Raw genomic sequence first — 17,879 nt, forward strand, 5'->3', positions numbered from 1 at the left:
GCCAGCCTTGAGTGAAAAAGCTAAGGTGCAGCATCTAGGTCAGGGTTTGAGTCTCAGTACATATGCGCACACACACAGACACACACGTGCCAGTCAACAGATCAACAGATACAGAGGCAGAAAACCAATCCCTTGGCACCTTTTTTCTGACACTCCATGTGCTCCATAGGCCAATCTACACTCCCTAAAGACACAGGAAAAAAAATATATATATATATATGTCTATTTTTTAACAGCTTACCATATAATTAACTTCAAGTATACTAGTCTGGTTTCAACTTATTCACAGGATCACATAGCCATCACAATTCTAGAACACTCTTGTCCCCCTATGATAAGCTCTATGCCTATTAGTTGTTATTCCCATTTTCCTCCATAAAACCATTCACCTTGGGCTGGGAATGTGGCTTAGTGGTAGAGTGCTTGCCTAGCATGCATGAAGCCCTGCAGAGCCTGCAGTGGCGCTGTGGCTCAAGTGGCAGAGTGCTAGCCTTGAACAAAAGAAGCTCAGGGATAGTGCCCAGGCCCTGAGTTCAAACCCCAGGACTAGCAAAAATAAAAATCACCTCAATCACCCATCCATTTTCTGGCTGTAGGTCTGTGTATCTGCATATCTCATCAAGCGGAATCATACTAGCTGAGGTTTTTTTTTTACTATCAGCTTCTTTCACTTAGCATTGTGGTTTCAAGGCTCATTCACTATGGAGTTTTTATCAATAGCTTATTCCTTTGGACAGTATTCCTTGTGCAAATATACTATATTTTGTTTATCCATTCACTGGTTGAAGTTCTCTTGGATTGTCTAAATTTTTTAGGTTGTCTCTGGAGTGTGTGTGTGTGTGTGTGTGTGTGTGTGTGTGTGTGTGTTGTCTCTGGAGTGTGTGTGTGTGTGTGTGTGTGTGTGTGTGTGTGTGTGTGAACTCAGGACATCATGCTTTTTCACTTAAGGCTGGTGCTCTACTGCTTAAGCCATAGCTCTTTTTCTGGTTTTCTGCTGGTTAATTGAAGGTAAGAGTCACAATGACTTTTCTGACTGGTCTGTCTTGGATCCTCAGATCTTAGCCTCCTGAATAGATAGGATTACAGACATAAGCCACCAGTGCCCAGCCAAATTGGGGTTGGTTTTTGTCAGTCATGGGCACTGTCCCTGAGCTTTTTTGTTCAAGACTAGTGCCCTACCACTTGGAGCCACAGCACCATTTCCAGTTTTCTGGTAGTTAATTGGAGATAAAAGTCTCATGGATTTTCCTGCCTGGGTTGGCTTTGAACTGCAATCCTCAGATCTCAGCTTTCTGAGTAGCTAGGATTTCAGGAATGAGCCACCAGCGCCCAGCTCAAGTTGTTGTTATTCTTCTTCCTTTTCTCCTCCTCCTCCTCCTCCTCCTCCTCCTCCTCCTCCTCCTCCTCCTCCTCCTCCTCCTCCTCATCCTCATCCTCCTCCTCCTCCCACATGAATTTTCAGTATATTTGGAGCATTTTTTTTTTCATTGAATTGTCTTCAATTAAGTAATGAAAGGGTTGTTTGTTTGTTTGTTTTTGTTGGTCGTGGGGCTTAAACTCTGGGCCTGGGCACTGTCCCTGCGCTCTTCAGCTCAAGGTGAGCGCTCTACCACTTGAGCCACAGCGCCACTTCCGGTTTTCTAGTGGTCCATTGGAGATTAGAGTTTCCCTGACTTTCCTACCCTGGCTGGCTTTGAACCAAGATCCTCAGATCTCAGCCTCCTGAGTAGCTAGGATTACAGGTGTGAGCCACCGACACCCGGCTGAAAGGTTTTTTTTTTTTTTATTCATTCCTTGATGTACATTATCTGCCTTTAAACTGGCACCACACTGCTTTTTACATTATTATAACTTTGTAGTATGTTTTGAGATCAGAATCTCTGAATCCTCTAAGCTAGTCCTCTAGCTTCATGATTATTTTATTTTTTGTTTTGAGTCCTTTGCATTTATATTTGACTGTTGTTTGTTCATTTATTCATTCATTCATTTAAACAAGATCTTACTATGTAGTCCAGGCTGGCCTTGAATTTACAATCCTCTTACCTCAGCTTCCTGAGTGCTGGGATTACAGGATTTTATCACCATGCCTGGGTCTATTTCAATTTTAGGAACAGCTAATTGGTTTTTGTGAAAAGGCAAAAGAAGGAAAAAACAGATTTTTTTTTGGCCAGGAATTGCAAAAATAAATTTGAGGAGTTTGCCATGTTCGCAATGTTAAACATTCTGATGTTTTTGCATTTAATGTGATATAAATGCATTGCTTTCTATTTCATTCTTTTGGACCATTCCTTTGCCAGCAATGAGAAACAATATAGTTTTGTATTGTATATTCTTGTATTCCACCACCTTGAATTTATTAGCTGGTGTGTGTGTGTGTGTGTGTGTGTGTGTGTGTGTGTGTGTGTGTGTGTGTGTGTGTGTGTGTGTGTGTGTGTGTGTGTGTGTGTGTGTGTGTGTGTGTGTGTGTGTGTGTGTGTGTGTGTGTGTGTGTGTGTGTGTCCCTGTGTGTGTGTGTGTGTGTCCCTGAGGCTTATTTTTGTTTTAGTTTTTTTTGGTAGGTCAGGTCATGGGGCTTGAACTCTGGGCCTGGGCGCTGTCCTTCAGCTCTTCAGCTCAAGGCAAGCACTCTACTGCTTGAGCCACAGCAGGACTTCTGGTTTTCTAGTGGTTTATTGGAGATAAGAGTCTCACAGACTTTCCTGGGCGGACTTTCCTGTCCGATCTGGCCTTGAACTGTAATCCTCAAATCTCCACCTTCTGTGAGCCACCGGCACCCAGCCCTGAGGCTTGCTTTTGTTTTTTTCTTTTCGGTACTAGGTTAGGCAAGTGCTGTACCACAGAGCCCACACCCAGAGGCCTCCCTGATAGCTGTCTGTATTTAAGATCATGCTATTTGTAAATAAAGATAGCTTACTTTCTCCTTTCCAACCTAGATGTCTTTTTTTTTCCTGTCTTAATTTTCCAGGGTAGAATTTTAGCCTATGTTAGGTAGACATGGTGGGTGGCAACCACCAGTTGCTGGTGGCTCACACCTGTCATCCTAGCTACTCAGGAGGCTGAGATCTGAGGATCACAGTAAAAAGCAGGAAAGTCCACAAAATTCATACTTCCAGTTAACCACCAGGAAACCGGATGTGCCTGTGTGGCTCAAAGTGGTAGAGTGCTAGCCTTGGGCAAAAGAGCTCAGGGACAGCACCCAGGTGCTGAGTTCAAGCCCTGTGACAGACAACAAGGAAGCAAGCAAGAAAAAAATGGTGACAACCAGTATTCTTGTGTGTCCCTGATCTCAGGGGGAAAGCATCTGGTCTTTCATTATGAATTATGAGAATCCTTGTAACTTTTTCACAGATGGATTTCTATAATTAGCAAGTTGAGAAAGTTCCCTTTTACTCTTAAAAATGTTCAGCTTTTTTTTTTTTTTTACTTTATTAGGAAAGAGTATTGCTTGTTGTCAAATGTGCTTTCTGTGTCTGTTAAAATGATTATATGGTTTTGTTCTTTATTAATAATCTGTGTTAAAGTAATTGATTTGGGGCTGTTAAACCAACCTTGTATTCGTGGGATAGCTTCCTCTTGGTCATCTGTATAATCCTTTTCATATATTGTTGGATTTGCTTTGCTATTATTTTGTGGAGGATTTTTGTGTCTGTATGTATAAGAACAATGATCTGTCATTTCCCTCGGATTTCTTTGTCTCATTTTGTTATCTGAGTCATGTCCTGTCTTTTGTTTTGCTTCTGCCCCAACTTCCCTTACATCCCCACTGTCCTACCTGATCTTTCTCAGGTGACAAAATGTATCTGCAGAATAGAAAATCACACTCTGCACTGCACACTGCAGCTGTGGTCCCCTCCCCATCCCCAGTAATTGGGAGGGAGGGAAAGAGGAAACAGATGAAAAGAAAGGAAAGGAGCCCCAACAGGAGAGCACTCCAGTCAAGGCTGAGACAGAGATCAGGAAGAGACAGAGGACAGTAAAGGGCAGGTTCTGTATGTGTAGTATTCACTTTCAGCCAGGAGTTGGGTTCTGGGGACCAGTTCCTGACCACTACTAATCTATAGGCCATCAGCAGAAGTCCCCCCCTTCCCCTACCCAGACTTCCTTCTGCAACCAGCTCTGACTTCATCTCCCACTCAGCAGGCTCCAGCTCCAACAACTTTCTGATTTGTTTTTTTCCAAGCCTTGATACCATCACACTTGCTGCTCCCCTGAGGAGGCCCTAAATTTGCCTGTGATACACATTTCCTTTAGAGTCTCAGTTAAGATGTCACTAAATGGATAATGATGGCTCACTCACACCTGTTATCCCAGCTAATCAGGAAGCTGAGATTTGAGGATGGAGGATCAAAGCCAGCCTGTGCAGACAAATGCAAGAGCTTCTATCTCTAATTAGAGGGTCCAGCAGTCTTGAGTGGAAAAACCAAACAAGAACACAGCTCCACTTTTGGCTTTTTGCTGCTTAAATAAAGATAATAGTTTCACGGACTTTTTATTTTTATTTTTTATTATTTTATTTTTTATGGGGCTTGAACTCTGGGCCTGGGCACTGTCCCTGAGTTTCTTTTGCTCTAGGCTAGCACTCTACCTACTTTCAGCTTTCTGTTTATGTGGTACTGGGGAATCGAACCCAGGGATTCATGCGTGTTAGGCAAACTCTCTACCACTAAGCCACATTCCCAGCCCCTTCCTAGTAACTCTTTGAGCTGACGGTGGCCTGTTGACTTATTTGCTACCTGACTGGATTAGAGCAGAATTGATCTGTACAATTTGAGTCATCACGTCGTGGGCTGGGGAATGGACCACCTTGGAGAAACCAGGGTCCAGGCTCCTCTGTCTCCTCTACCTTTGTCCAGCCCACCTGTTAACCTGTAAATCAGGTATGCAGCTTCCCATCAGGTATTTGGACACTCCTGGGCTCGGGAGCACTTCTCTGTGAAGTCCCCTCCTTACCCCCTTCCCTAAGCCCTCATCCCTCCTGCCTCCTTGGGAAGTGTGTTGATCTGGAGCTCTACAGTAATCCAACCCGTTTTGGGTGGCCTAGGGAGTCACTCAGAGACCTCACCCAGATCTTTCCTCAGGGCACCTCGCTGGTTAATCTGAGATCTAGGGGGCCTCCAACAAGAGCATCCTACAGCTACACCCAGAGCGGTGACCAATCGTCACCGCGTTGAGGCTAGGCCACACCCCTGGTGGGCGGGAGCTCCGCTGGGTTCATGCTTGGCCAGCCTCGCCACTTGGGACCACACGGGGGCGCTGCGGCTGGCCGGCAGCAGCGAATGGGAGGCGAACCGGCAAAGCCACTAGGCTCGGCCCGGCCCTCGGGCCCCCGGCTCCTCCGCCAATCCAGATCCAGGGATGCGCCTTCCAATTCACACTGCCGAGGGACAGGGGCGGGGAAAGCGACGGCAAGCACAGACCTTGGGGATCCAAGCCAAGCCCGGCTCCGTGCTGGCCAGGCATCCGGCCGGCAGCCAGCTAGCTCGTCCTTTGAACCAGGTGTCCTGGACAGCAGCCGTATAGATCCCTGTCTAGAAATTGGGCTCCTGAGCTGAGAACCGCTAGAAATGTGGAATCAGGGCTTGAAGTTGAAATGCCTGGAGAAACCAGGGTCCAGGCTTTCTCCCTCCTCTACCTGCTCCTCCCCACCCCCAATAACCTGTAAGTCAGGAAGGCCGCTGCTCTGTGGTGATGGTGTGCAAAGTCCAGGTCATAAAAGGCGGTTCAGGGCTTGGCCTGACCGTCCTCACAGCCTGTCTCCTCATTGACTATTCCAAATAAATGTGGCCCCCTGTGAGACCAGCCCTCCATCAAGTGGATTCAAAGTTAACAGCCTCAATTACTTTTTCATGATGCCTTTTAATTGTGGTCTCAGGAAAGCTTCAGATCTCTTGTCTCTTACATACATCTATGTCCCAGCCTGGCCTGGTCAACTCATGGCTTCAAGGATTTTTTTCAGTCAGTGACAGGACAGTATTGAGCTGAAGCAGCTGTGGGTGTTACTTCCCCAATCCACTCCACCCATCAGAGCCAGACTGCTGTAATTGCAACCCCTCAGGCAGTCTGACCCGAGTCTGCCCAGAATGGGGCCTGGCTGGGGATGGCCAGGAGATGTCCGGGATACAAAAGGCCTTGGCCCGGCCCTTCTACGAATACACAGGCACAAAAGTCTCCAAGCTTTTTTCTTTACTTTTTTTTTTTTTTCTTATAAAAATCATGTGTTCCAGCCAAACAGGACACCGAAGGCACTGTCCTCCCCAAACTCCACACAGGTTGGAGAGGGGACCCCTCCCCCATGAATGAGCAGCTACCAACCCCCAAAGAACCATCAGCCCCTCTGTACAGGGGCCAGTGGGAGGTCAGTCCAGCTGGAGGCTCTGCTCTGCCCTGCCCCCATCATTGCTGGGAGAGAAGGCCAGGCCCTGGGTCGCTGAGGCCCTGGGTCCCTGGGATCCCCAGTGCCTACAAGAGAAGGATGATAAAGGTCTGGGGGGAAGAGAGGAGACTGGTGTTGGGGGTCAGGGAAGGCCCACCACATCTCACCAAGAACGTGTGTCATTATCCCACTACTGTGGTGATGGCAATGATGATCGCCAGAATGAGAACAGTGATGGACACACAGATGATAATCATCACTTTTTTCTAAAGAAGGAGAGGAAGGGTCAGGGAAGACCACTCAGGAGCTCTGAGGGCCAGGGGGCAGGGCTGCAGTCTCACCTTTCTCGCTTTCTTCTGGTTCTCCAGGGCTACTTTGACGTGTTCCTGTCCACGTTCTACATAGTCTGCTGAGCTCAGGATGTTCTTCTCAATCCGGTTGATCATCTCCCCCTGCTCAGAGGATAGGGCAGTTCAGGGAGGTATGGATGCTCTCTCCCCCTGCTCAGAGAACGGGGCAGGTAAGGGAGGCGTGGGGGTGCAGCAGCTCCTCTGCCCATCCTAGAATGTCCTTTGATGTAGTCGTAGGGCTTGAACTCTGGGTCTGGGCGCTGTCCCTCAGCTCTTCAGCTCAAGCTAGCACTCTACCACTTGAGCCACAGCCCCACTTCCAGCTTTTTCTGCTTATGTGGTGCTGAGGACTCAAACCCAGGTCCTCATGCATGCAAGGCAAGCACTCTACCATTGAGCCACCTTCCCAGCCCCTAATGAAAGACATTCTTGACAGCAAAAAGCTATACCAACTAAGATCCAGTGGACCAAATCTGACCAGAAATTCAGACTCCTAAGAATAGTGGTTTCCAGGTCCTCTTTGGCCATGTGGACCTTTCTACCCTCTTCTCATATTCTATATGTCCGTTTGACCCCAGGGCCTTAAATGACTCATACCTTTTTCACAGACAGTGAACTTTTTTGGGGGGGTCATTTGTAGGGCTTGAACTCTGGGCCTGGGTGCTGTCCCTGATCTCTTCGGCTCAAGGCGAGCACTCTACCACTCGAGCCACAGTGCCACTTCCAGATTTCTAGTGGTTAATTGGAGTCTCACAGATTTTTCTGCCTGGGCTGGTTTTGAACCAAGATCCTCAGATCTCAGCCTCCTAAGTAGCTAGGATTCCAGGCATGAGCCACCAGCACTGGGAAGATGGTGAACTATTATTCAGACACAAATGTGTCTGAATTCATCCATTCTTCTAAGCCCATCTCCCAGCTGCTAGAAAGCCCTTCCCTGTCCCTGCCTCCTCCTGGTACTACCAGCCTTCAGGTCCTACTGAATGAGAGCCCTTTCCTATGATTCCAAGTAGGCATTGGCTGTAGCACTATATATGAGATATATATTGCCATTTGGGTAGCTTGGGGATTTGGGTAAATGCTACCTTTGGGGGCCCAGCCCAGCCAGGAAGAGCACAAAAGCCCAGGAGAGAGTCTAAGGGTAGCGGTGGCCCCAGGTCACAGCTCTGGGTTCTGACTATATGATCTTGAGTCTGGAGGCGACCCAGGACGCGCACCTGCATCTCCACCTCAGTAGCCAGGAAAGTGAAGATCTCATGAAGCTCCCGGATGCTGCGTTCCAGATGCTGGATCTCACTGTGCCGGGCTGAGATCTCGTTTAAGGCCTGTCGGGTCACTTGGGTGTCTTTCAATATCTGGGGGGAGTGGGGGGAGTGGACATGAGTAAGGGAACAGGTCAGAGAGAGAGAGATCAGCCAGAAACCTGGAAATTCCTGAAGCAGCTCTGGCCAGGGCTTGCTGAGTAACTCTAAGCATGCAAATGAATTCTCTTCTGAAAGAGATGGCTGCTCTTAATCAATAGACACCTAAGGGCAGGCAGGGGGCGTGGCTCCAGTGTACCTGCCTAGCAACTGGGAGGATCTGAGTTCAAACGCCACCCCCTTCCCCATACATCAGAGCGCTGAGAGGCGGATGGCTGTGGCCACTCACATTAGACACAAACACCTCGCTCTGCCCACTGTCCAGCATCTGTTCCAGCTCCTCGTCTGACACCATTCCAGCATTGGCTGTGAAAGAAAGGGCCGGCTCAGAGCTGGGTCAGCATTCCCGGATGTGATGCGGCTGGCTGACCGCCACAACTCACTGATCTTCAGCTGTCTCCGGATGCGCTCCACGTTCTTCTCGCGGTATTCGGACTGTGTTGAGTTGCACTTGTTGATGAGTTCCACAAATTGCTGGGACAGGACTCCGTGCTAAGGACAGAGTGTGCAGGATAGGGACCCTGAGTAGATGGCTGCCTGCCTTAGAAGTCCCATGGAACAACAGCATGAGTTTCCTGAGACACCCATTGCCTTTACCACCCCATCATAACCTGGCCAGGCTCCATCGCCTCTCTTGGTCCGGGAAAGCTAAAGCCTTCATGGCCCTACACAAGCTGCTGCAGCACCCACGACCCCTCTCAGCCTCCTCCATCAGCCTTACTCCATCATCCATCCATCAAACCACAGGGGTCCTCCACTCCAGACCTTTGGACTGAACTGCTCCTTCCCCACAAACACCCCTATGTCTTTGTTCTGACATTTGAGAACTTTCTGTAACACACACACACACATTTATTTTTTTGTAATACTGGGGGAGGGAACCCAGGGCTATGAGCATGCTAAGCATACATAATAACCCGAGTCCTTCCAACCCTTCCAAATGTTATCTAAATTGCAACCCTTTTCATTCCCCATTTTTTTTGGGGGGGAGGGTCAGTCTTGGGGCTTGAAATCTGGGCCTGGGTGCTGTCCCTCAGCTCTTCACCTCAAGGCTAGCACCCTACCACTTGAGCCACAGTGCCATTTCTGGAGGTTTACTGGAGATAAGAGTGTCACAGACTTTCCTGCCAGGACTGGCTTTGAACTGTGATCCTCAGATCTCAGCCTCCTTAGTAGCTAGGATTACTGGCATGAGCCACCAGTGCCCAGCTTCTTCCCCATTTTTTAAAATACTGTGTTCTAAAAGAATTTATTTTATTATGGCAATTGCTTCACTTGACTAAAATATAAGTATTTATATGGGGGTAGTGCACATGCGCACTGGGGCTTGAATTCAGGGCCTGGGTATTGTCCTTGAGCTTCTTTTGCAAAAGATTAGTATTCTACCACTTGAATCAGACTTCTAGTTTCAGCTTTTTGGTGGTTAATCAGTACTGGGGCTCAAACTCTGAGTCTGGGAGCTGTCCCTTAGCTCTTCAGCTCAAGGCTAGTGCTCTATCACTTGAGCCACAGCGCCACTTCCAGTTTTCTGATGGTTTATTGGAGATAAGAGTCTCATAGATTTTCCTGCCTGGGCTGGCTTTGAATTCTCAGAGTAGCTAGGCTTATAGGCATGAGCCACCAGCGCCTGGCTACTTTTTGTTCACAAAGGATATGGCACACAGTAGACAGTCCCTGTGTACCTGTTAAGTACCTGCTGAAGGTCAGCTCACTGCTTACACTAAAGGGATGTTTGTGTGCCTAGGTGTACCAGGCCCCCCTGGACACTTAGCATCTCACACTAAGGACCACCACAGGGTCTCCCAGAAATGCCTTACTTTGTTCCTGTCTTGATGACTTAAATGAGCTCTCTTTCTTTAGACAGGGATTTGCTATTCTCGACTCTGTTTTGCCTCCTTCTAAGACACTTAAATCTCTCCATCTCCAGTCTGGGAGCTTTACTGAGCTTGGAGTTCATCTACTCTAATCCAAGCCTCCCAAAACACTAAATCAAGAACCTAGTTAGGCGAGGTGCTGGTGGCTCACGCCTATCATCCTAGCTATTCGGGAGACTGAGATCTGAAGATCACGGTTCAAATCCAGCCTGGGCAGGAAGGTCCATGAAAACTCTTATCTTCAATAAATTCAGAAAACTGAAAGTGGTGCTGTAGCTCAAGTGGTAGAGCGCTAGCCTTGAGCTGAAGAGCTGAAGGACAGCGCCCAGACCCAGAGTTCAAGCCCCATGACCTTCCAAAAAAAGAACCTAGTCAGATCAATCTGCTTACTAAGATACTGCTCCCAAAGAAGTTCCTCTTTAGTATTACCCCATCCATGTTCCTCTTCCTGGTTTTTATTTAATCTGTCTAGGGGTCAAGGATGACCCTGTTGTGTAGGTGGAAAACCTGTCAGTCATTTCTGACTTCTCCCTTTTCCTCCCTGTGCAAAGTTGTCGACAACTAAGTCCTGTATGTGCAATGTCTTTAGTCCCTACACAATCTAGAGGTTTTGAAAGGCCCATCTTCCTATGCCAAGTCTGGGACACAGCAGAATGGAAAAGAAAGCTGGTGTTACAACAGATTGAGCATCAGACACCTGAATTCTCCCACCTGGAGGGAGTTCTCTCTCTGAGCCTCAACTTCCCCATTTGGAAAAATCATCTAGCCAGAGATGATGGATTTGAAAATCTCTAAGAGCTCTTCCTCCACAATCTGCAACTTAATGATTTATGAAACACTTACTGAAATGCCTTAATTCTAGGAAAACCAAACCTACCTGGGTTTTTCTCATTCTTGTGTTGACTGAGTTGTAATTCTCATCAGCTTCCTCCTTCTGGGGCTCTATGGCTATGGGGAAAAAAACAACAACAAGGGTTGGGGGAAAGGAAGGTTTGATCCGAGACTTAAAACTAGGGTTAACCACGTGATTTTTTTTTGTTTTGTATGTCCCTCCCCCACGGTATAAACCCTGTTTTCACTGTATTTGTTGTTGGTATAATTTGGGGAGTGGAAGGGAAAAAACAAATTGTTTAAATAGGGATACAGGTTGACCCATTGCAACAATGACATGTACAAGATGCTAAACTTGACAGTTTAGGCAGTGGGGAGGAGGGGATGAATGTAGTTGTGGAGATGGGAGGGAAGGGATGGTAAGGGAACAACAAAGGAGGAAGCATTAAAAAAAAAAACTAGGGTTACAGGCATGAGGCACCCACACACACACATCACTTTGCTGGTTATTTTGGAGATGGAATCTAGCACACTTTTCTGCCTGGGGCTGACCTCCAACCATAATCATCTAGATCTCAGCCTCTTGAGTGGTTAGAATTACAGGCATGAGACACTTACTACTCAGCTTGACCTAAGTCTTCTAAAAACCATTTGAAGACTAGGACACAGGGCCAGGGCCAAATCTTGGCTGCATAACAGGAAGGCTCTTGTCTTTGTAGGATTTTTATTATAAAATGAGTAGGGGTTGGAAATGGAGCTCTGGTAATGTGTGCTTAGCACACACATTTGATTTCCAACCCCCCCCCCAAAAAAAAATATGGTGATTTTGAGCCTCTAACAGGAGAAAGTTTACTTTTCTTTGCATGTTCCACAAGTTTGAAGAGGCTTCTTCTTCTTTTTTTTTTTTTTGGATCCGGTTGTGGGGCCTGAACTCTGGGCCTGGGCGCTGTCCCTCAGCTCTTCAGCTCAAGGCTAGCACTCTACCATTTGAGCCACAGCACCACTTCTGGCTTTTTTTTTTTCTGCTTATGTGGTGCTAAGGAATCGAACCCAGGGCCTCATGCATGCAAGGCAAGTGCTCTACCACTGAGCCACCTTCCCAGCCCTGAAGAGGCTTCTTAATGAAACTCCCAAGTATCTCCTTACAGGCTGCACATGGGAAAGCAAGAACTACAGGAGTGAATAGTTTCATTGTAAATAAAGGAAGCTGAAAGCGGGCAGAGATTCTAGAGCCACGCTTACTGTGTCACCCTGATATATCACTGGCCTCTCTGAGCCACATACTCATTAGATGTGTCAGGAATGGGGCGGGACTGGAGGGAAAGACCTGTCTGAAGCTCTAACTCACCCTTCAGCTGTGTGCGGATCTCCCTCCCCAGCTGTTTGATCTCCTCGCGCAGGTTCTGCAGGTCTTGCTTCATACCTAAAGGAGAAGGCCACAACTTCCAAACCACAGATTCCCCCACCCCCTTCTCCCCCACCTAACACACCTCAAGTAAACCTCCCCAGCCAACACCTGCATGGAACTACAACCCCCACAATCCATCGGGCTGCGCACGCGTCTGCGGGGCGGGGGGTGCTTACTCTCCTCGGGAAGGGGCGTGGCGAGGATGGTGACCTGCTGCTTCTCCAACTCCCGGACTTTATTCTCCAGCTTGGCCATAGTCTGTCGAATTGTCTGGACCTAGGGAGGAGAACCGAGAGGGATGGGTAGCACTGCAGGCCACCATGCTCCTCGGTCCTCCTGTCCCCTCGGAGAATCCAGGCCAAGACGCGCGCCTCTTACCTTCTGGAAGAACTCCTCGTCCGGGCTGCCCAGCCTGGCCGTGCCCGGCTGCACCAGCGCGACGCGCTCCCTGTCCTCATCGTCCGAGCTGTTCTCCCCCTGCCAGGGCCCAAGTCTCTGGCATCACTTCCTCGCTGCGGCTCTCACCCCGCAGGACCCACAGGCTTCCGGGATTTTCCTTCCTGGCCACCAGCCATCCCTCCCGGCTCCGGGGGTCAGGGCTCGCGCACCCCAGTCCGCCCGCCCGTGCCCGGCCCCGCCGCCCGGATTGCTCACCTGTCTCAGCTCGTGGGTCCGGTCGCGCATGGCGGCCCGAGCCCCGAGGGCCTCAAGATTCTAAGTTTGGAAGTTTCGTACCCCACTCGCACTGACAGTAACCCCCTCGTCCCGAGAACCCCGCCACCACCCCCCTCCGAGCCGCGGAACACCCCGCCCCTTGCACCGTTCACAGAAAATTGGAAGGAGCTGTCCTCGGGACCCCCCCTAAAATCCCACAGGTTGGAATTCCCACTTCTTCCCCCCTCCCGCGCTGCACCCACGGCCCCTCCCCTCCGGGATGATTCGAGCATGCGCAGAAGCTCGCGTCCCTTCCTCACCCCCAGGGGCGGGGAGGAGACGGGAGTGGGGAGGGGGGGAGGGAAGGAAAGAGAGACCGGAAGCCAAGGCGCCCCGAACGGAAGTGTCCCTGCCAGGACGTGAGATCCCGCCCCCCCCTCCTCGGTCGAAACGTCGGATCTTCAAATGGAAATCTGGTCGCCAAAAGAGGCGGCAACGCGTCACCCGAACGTCATCCGAGAGACCCGCATCTCAGATCACCCCATGGCTCTCTCCCCCGGCCCCCGCCCGCCCCCGCCGCCGCGTCACGTGACCGGCCTGCCCCCGCCCCCCGGCCTCGAGCGCCGCAGAACGTGACTCCGGCCGTCACGTGTCCCGGCTCTGTCAACGCGGCCTCGGGGACGGCGGATCTCACGACGTCCCCGCCCGACCCCCGGCGTCGGAGCCGGGGAAGGGTCGCTGCCCGCCCCGGAGCCCCGTGGAGTCAGAGGGCGATGGCGTGCCAAATGCTCTTTTCCTTGCTTGGGGGGGGTCGGGCGGCGGGACGACTTCCCCTCCCCACGCCGCGGGCCGCGGAGGGGACCTTGGGGAGGAGAGCAGCGAGCATCGCGGGGACCTTGAAGGCCAGAACATAATGAGATCTGCATCTTCGCCGTCAGAGGACTGCAGGGTTTTTGGCAGGCAGAGGATCTGGGGGTGGGAAGTGACCTCACCCGAGGCTGCAATCTCTTCTCCCGCATCCTCCTGGCACAGCCCGACAGGTGGGCGGCCGGCTCCGGCGAGGACACTGCGGGCCCGCCGTGCCTGCCACCTCCGAGCAGAGACCATTTCAGGGCAGCTGACAGAAGCGTCTGTGTTGGGTGGATCCGGATGCTTCCCGATCACCTACACCCCTCCACCCTGCGCCTGAGGTCTAGGCGTGACTTCCTTGCTCTCCACCGAATCCCAGCACCAAGCTCACTACCATGCACATCATGAGCCCTAAGAAAAGATGTGTTCAGAATCTTTAGCTTTCCAACTTGGTGCCAGTGATTCGAACCCATTATCCTAGCTACTCGGGAAGCTGAGGCAGCTCAGAGTCAGCCAGGATGAGACAGCTATCGCCAGATAACCAGCAAAATGATGATCTGGAAGGTGTGGCTCAAGTGGTAGAGCACCTGTCTATGAGCAAGAAAGCCAAGCAAGAACTCCAGACCCCGAGTTTAAGCCATGTTACGCACACGCTTGTGTGGTACTGGGACTTTCACTCAGGGCCTAGGTACTGTTGCTGAGCTTTTTTTGCTCAAGGCTGGTACTGTACCACTTGAGCCACAGCTCCACTTCTGGCTTTTGTGGTGGTTAATTGGAGATAAGAGTCTCATGAACTTTCCTACCCAGGCTGGCTTTGAGCTTTGATCCTTGCATCTCAGCTTCCTGAGTAGCTAGCATTACTGTGGCCCCAGCACCCAGCCCTTTGTGTACTGGAAAATAAGTCATGGTTCCCTAATCTTTAAGCTTCAGGCTGTCACCGTGCCATTTCTCAGTCCTGGCTTGACTGATATTTACTGGACACATACTGTCAGACAAAAATAATTGCTCTTGCCGGGTATGGGTGGCTCATGCCTGCAAGCCTAGCTACTCAGCAGGCTAAGATCTGAGGATCCCAGTTTGGAGCTAGAACAGAAACCTCTGCATAGCTTGCCTGTCTCCCCTTGGACCTGACAGACCATATTTTGTATGTATTTACCTTATATATTTTGTGTCTTCACCACCAGCAACCCCATTAGAATATAAACTCCATGAGGACAGAGATAATTGTCTGACTGGATATTCACCGCTGGATCTCTAGGGCCTTCAAACAGTGCCTGGCACATACTAGCTGATCAAGAACGAACTATTCATACATGCATTAAATTCTTTTTATTTAATAGTTTATAGTACTTCGATGTGCTAAACACCAATGTGGCTTAGCAGTAGAGTGCTTGCCTAGCATGCATGAAGCCCTGGTTTCGATTTCTCAGCACCACATAAACAGAAAAAGCCAGAAGTGGCACAGTGGCTCAAGTGGTAGAGTTCTAGCCTTGAGCAAAAAGAAGCTCAGGGACAGTGCTCAGGCTCTGAGTTCAAGCTCCAGGACTGGCAACAACAACTATATATAGGGCTGGGAAGGGGGCTCAGTGGTAGAACGCTTGCCTTGCATGCCTGAGGCCCTGGGTTCGATTCCTCAGCACCACATAAGCAAAAAGAAAAAAGCCAGAAGTGGTGCTGTGGCTCAAGTGGTAGAGCGCTAGCCTTGAGCTGAAGAGCTGAGGGACAGCGCCCAGGCCCAGAGTTCAGGCCCCACAACTGGACCCCCCCCCCAAAAAAAAACACAACTATATATATATATATTGGATCCTCATAACAATTCTTTGAGATAGGTTTGGTCTTCATTTTACACAAGAGTAAACAAAGGCACAGAGAAGTAATGTGCCCAAAGTTACATAGCTCGTCAATGACAGGGCCAGAATTTAAAGCCAGGGCAGTAACTTGTAGGATCTAGACTTTTTTTTTTTAATGTCATGGACTTGAACTCTGGGCCTGGGCACTATCCCTGAGTGAGCTCTTCAGCTCAAGATGAGCACTCTACCACTTGAGCCACCTCACCACTTCTGGTTTTATGGTAGTTAATTGGAGATTAGAGGCTCACAGACTTTCCTTCCCAGGCTGGCTTTGAACTGTAATCCTCAGATCTCAGCCTCCTGGGTAGCTAGAATTATAGGCATGGGGCCTGAACTCTGGGTCTGGACGCTGTCCCTCAGCTCTTCAGTACAAGGCTAGTGCTCTACCACTTGAGCCACAGCACTACTTCCGGCCTTTTCTGTTTATGTTGTGCTGAGGAATCAAATCTAGGGCCTCATGCATGAAAGTCAAGCACTCTACCACTGAGCCACCTTCCCAGCCCCGCAGATCTACATTCTTGTTGCACTGAAAATATTTATCAAAACGATTGAGAGGTAGGGATAAGGGAGCGAAATTAGATGAGGTGAAGGAGATGCTGAAGGGTCCATTCCCAGCTCTGCTAAAAAGAACAGAAGAGAAAATACCAGCTGGCTGGCTGTAATCCTAGCAACTCAGGATGCTGAGATCTGAGGATTATGGTTGAAAGCCAGCCAGGCAGGAAAGATCTTGAGACACTTATCTCCAATTTACCACCAGAAAAGCAGAAGTGGAGCTCTGGCTCAAAGTAGTAGAGCACTAACCTTGAACAAAAGAGCTCAGGGCCAGTTCAGAGGCCTGGTGTTCAAGCTCCATGACTGACAAAAAGAAAACAATAATACCAGTTAACAGTGGCTCCGGTATTCCACCTGCTGTGGGGACTTGCTGCCCTTATTTCTACTCTGCTTTGGATCTTCCAGGGGATGGACTGCGGGCCTGACAGAGCCATCTCCTGTCCCTGTCACAGTGTCTCTTTCCCTCACCGCTGGGTTAGTGTTGACTGTGGGAGAGAATGGTCCTCCCTCTCCCTGTTTACTTGGTTCCCAGGGAGCCAAAAAATATCCACCCCTATCTCCTTTAAGAGCCTCTGTCCTCCCTACCAACATCTCTAAGGATGTTTATGTGGCAAGTGCATCAGCCATGGAGATTACACCTCTGTAGTTCTGACCTCTTGAGTATGTTTGGGGTCTGAACTTGACCTAAAGTTCCAGCTGAGACCTTTCCTTCTTCAAATGCTTCATCCTCACATGCTTTACCTGATAGCTGCCTGTGGCCCCCAAATCTGTATGTCCAAAACCCAAATACTCTTCAATGCTACAATCCTTAGAGTCCTGGGTCTCCAGATGTCCCAGTTCTTTAGATGTCCTTTCCTGGATATTCCAGAGGCATTAGGAGGCTGAGATCTGAGGATCATGGTTCAAAGCTAGCCCAAGCAGGAAAGTCTCTGATCTGATGATCTCCAATTAACCACAAAAAGGTAGAAGGGTTGCTGTGGCTCAAGAGGTAGAGCACTAGCATTGGGGGTGGGGGAAGAGGCTCAAAGGCTGGACGCTGGTGGCTCATGCCTGTAATTCTAGCTACTCAGGAGGCTGAGATCTGAAGATGGAGATTCAAAGCTAGCCTGGGCAGGAAAGTCTGTGAGACTCTTATCTCCAATTACACACCAGAAAACTGGAGGTGGTACGGTGGCTCAAGTGGTAGAGTGCTTTCCTTGTGCTGAAGAGCTCAAGGCACTAAAACAGCCTGGGCAGAAAAATCTATGAGACTCTTATCTTCAACAAGTGTTAGAGTGCCAGCCTGAGTGAAAAAGCTAAGTGAGAGCCGGAGGTCAAGTAGAAGCCCCAAATCTGGGATACACACACATGCACACGCACACGCGCGCACACACACACACACACACACACACACACACACACACACGCACTCATAAAGCTGAAAACTAAAACATTAAAGCACTACTTTTTTTTTCTTCTGTCAGTTGTGGGGCTTGAACTAAAGCTCTGTCCATGTGTCTCTTTGTGCTCAGGGCTAGCACACTACCTCTTGAGCCACAGCCCATTTCTGGCTTTTGGATGGTTAGTTGGAGAAAAGACTCTTAACAGGGACTTTTCTGCCAGGGGTTAATTCAAACCCCTATCCTCACATCTCAGCCTTCTGAGTAGCGAGGATTACAGATGTGCGCCACCCACACTGGCTAAAGCACTTCTTTTTAGTTACTCCATTAGTTTTAAGTAC

At 49.4% G+C, this 17,879-nt stretch overlaps 1 protein-coding gene across 1 annotated transcript; it reads right to left on the reverse strand.

The window, feature by feature from the left end:
* Positions 1–6,168: 6,168 nt before the first annotated feature.
* LOC138814945 (syntaxin-4) lies at positions 6,169–13,041 on the reverse strand. The gene is made up of 11 exons (XM_070004086.1): positions 12,909–13,041; positions 12,633–12,731; positions 12,431–12,530; positions 12,195–12,269; positions 10,893–10,963; positions 8,525–8,633; positions 8,371–8,447; positions 7,938–8,075; positions 6,715–6,825; positions 6,541–6,639; positions 6,169–6,459 (listed from the first exon to the last, which is right to left on the reverse strand). Exons 1-10 carry the CDS (start codon positions 12,936–12,938, stop codon positions 6,556–6,558), a joined length of 894 nt encoding a protein of 297 aa, XP_069860187.1. The 5' UTR covers positions 12,939–13,041; the 3' UTR covers positions 6,169–6,459; positions 6,541–6,555.
* Positions 13,042–17,879: the final 4,838 nt, after the last annotated feature.

The sequence above is a fragment of the Dipodomys merriami genome, unplaced genomic scaffold (assembly GCF_024711535.1).
Source record: "Dipodomys merriami isolate MVZ:Mamm:240054 unplaced genomic scaffold, mDipMer1.0.p SCAF_62, whole genome shotgun sequence".
NCBI lineage: Eukaryota > Metazoa > Chordata > Mammalia > Rodentia > Heteromyidae > Dipodomys > Dipodomys merriami.

What these genes read in the sequence shown, in the direction of transcription:
- LOC138814945 (XM_070004086.1), bottom strand. Translation starts at nt 12,938, where the DNA reads ATGCGCGACCGGACCCACGAGCTGAGACAG. An exon ending in GGACCCACGAGCTGAGACAG is followed by an intron (nt 12,732 to 12,908) that starts GTGAGCAATCCG and finishes GGGCCCTGGCAG; the next exon opens with GGGGAGAACAGCTCGGACGA. An exon ending in CACGCCCCTTCCCGAGGAGA is followed by an intron (nt 12,270 to 12,430) that starts GTAAGCACCCCC and finishes CTTCTCCTTTAG; the next exon opens with GTATGAAGCAAGACCTGCAG.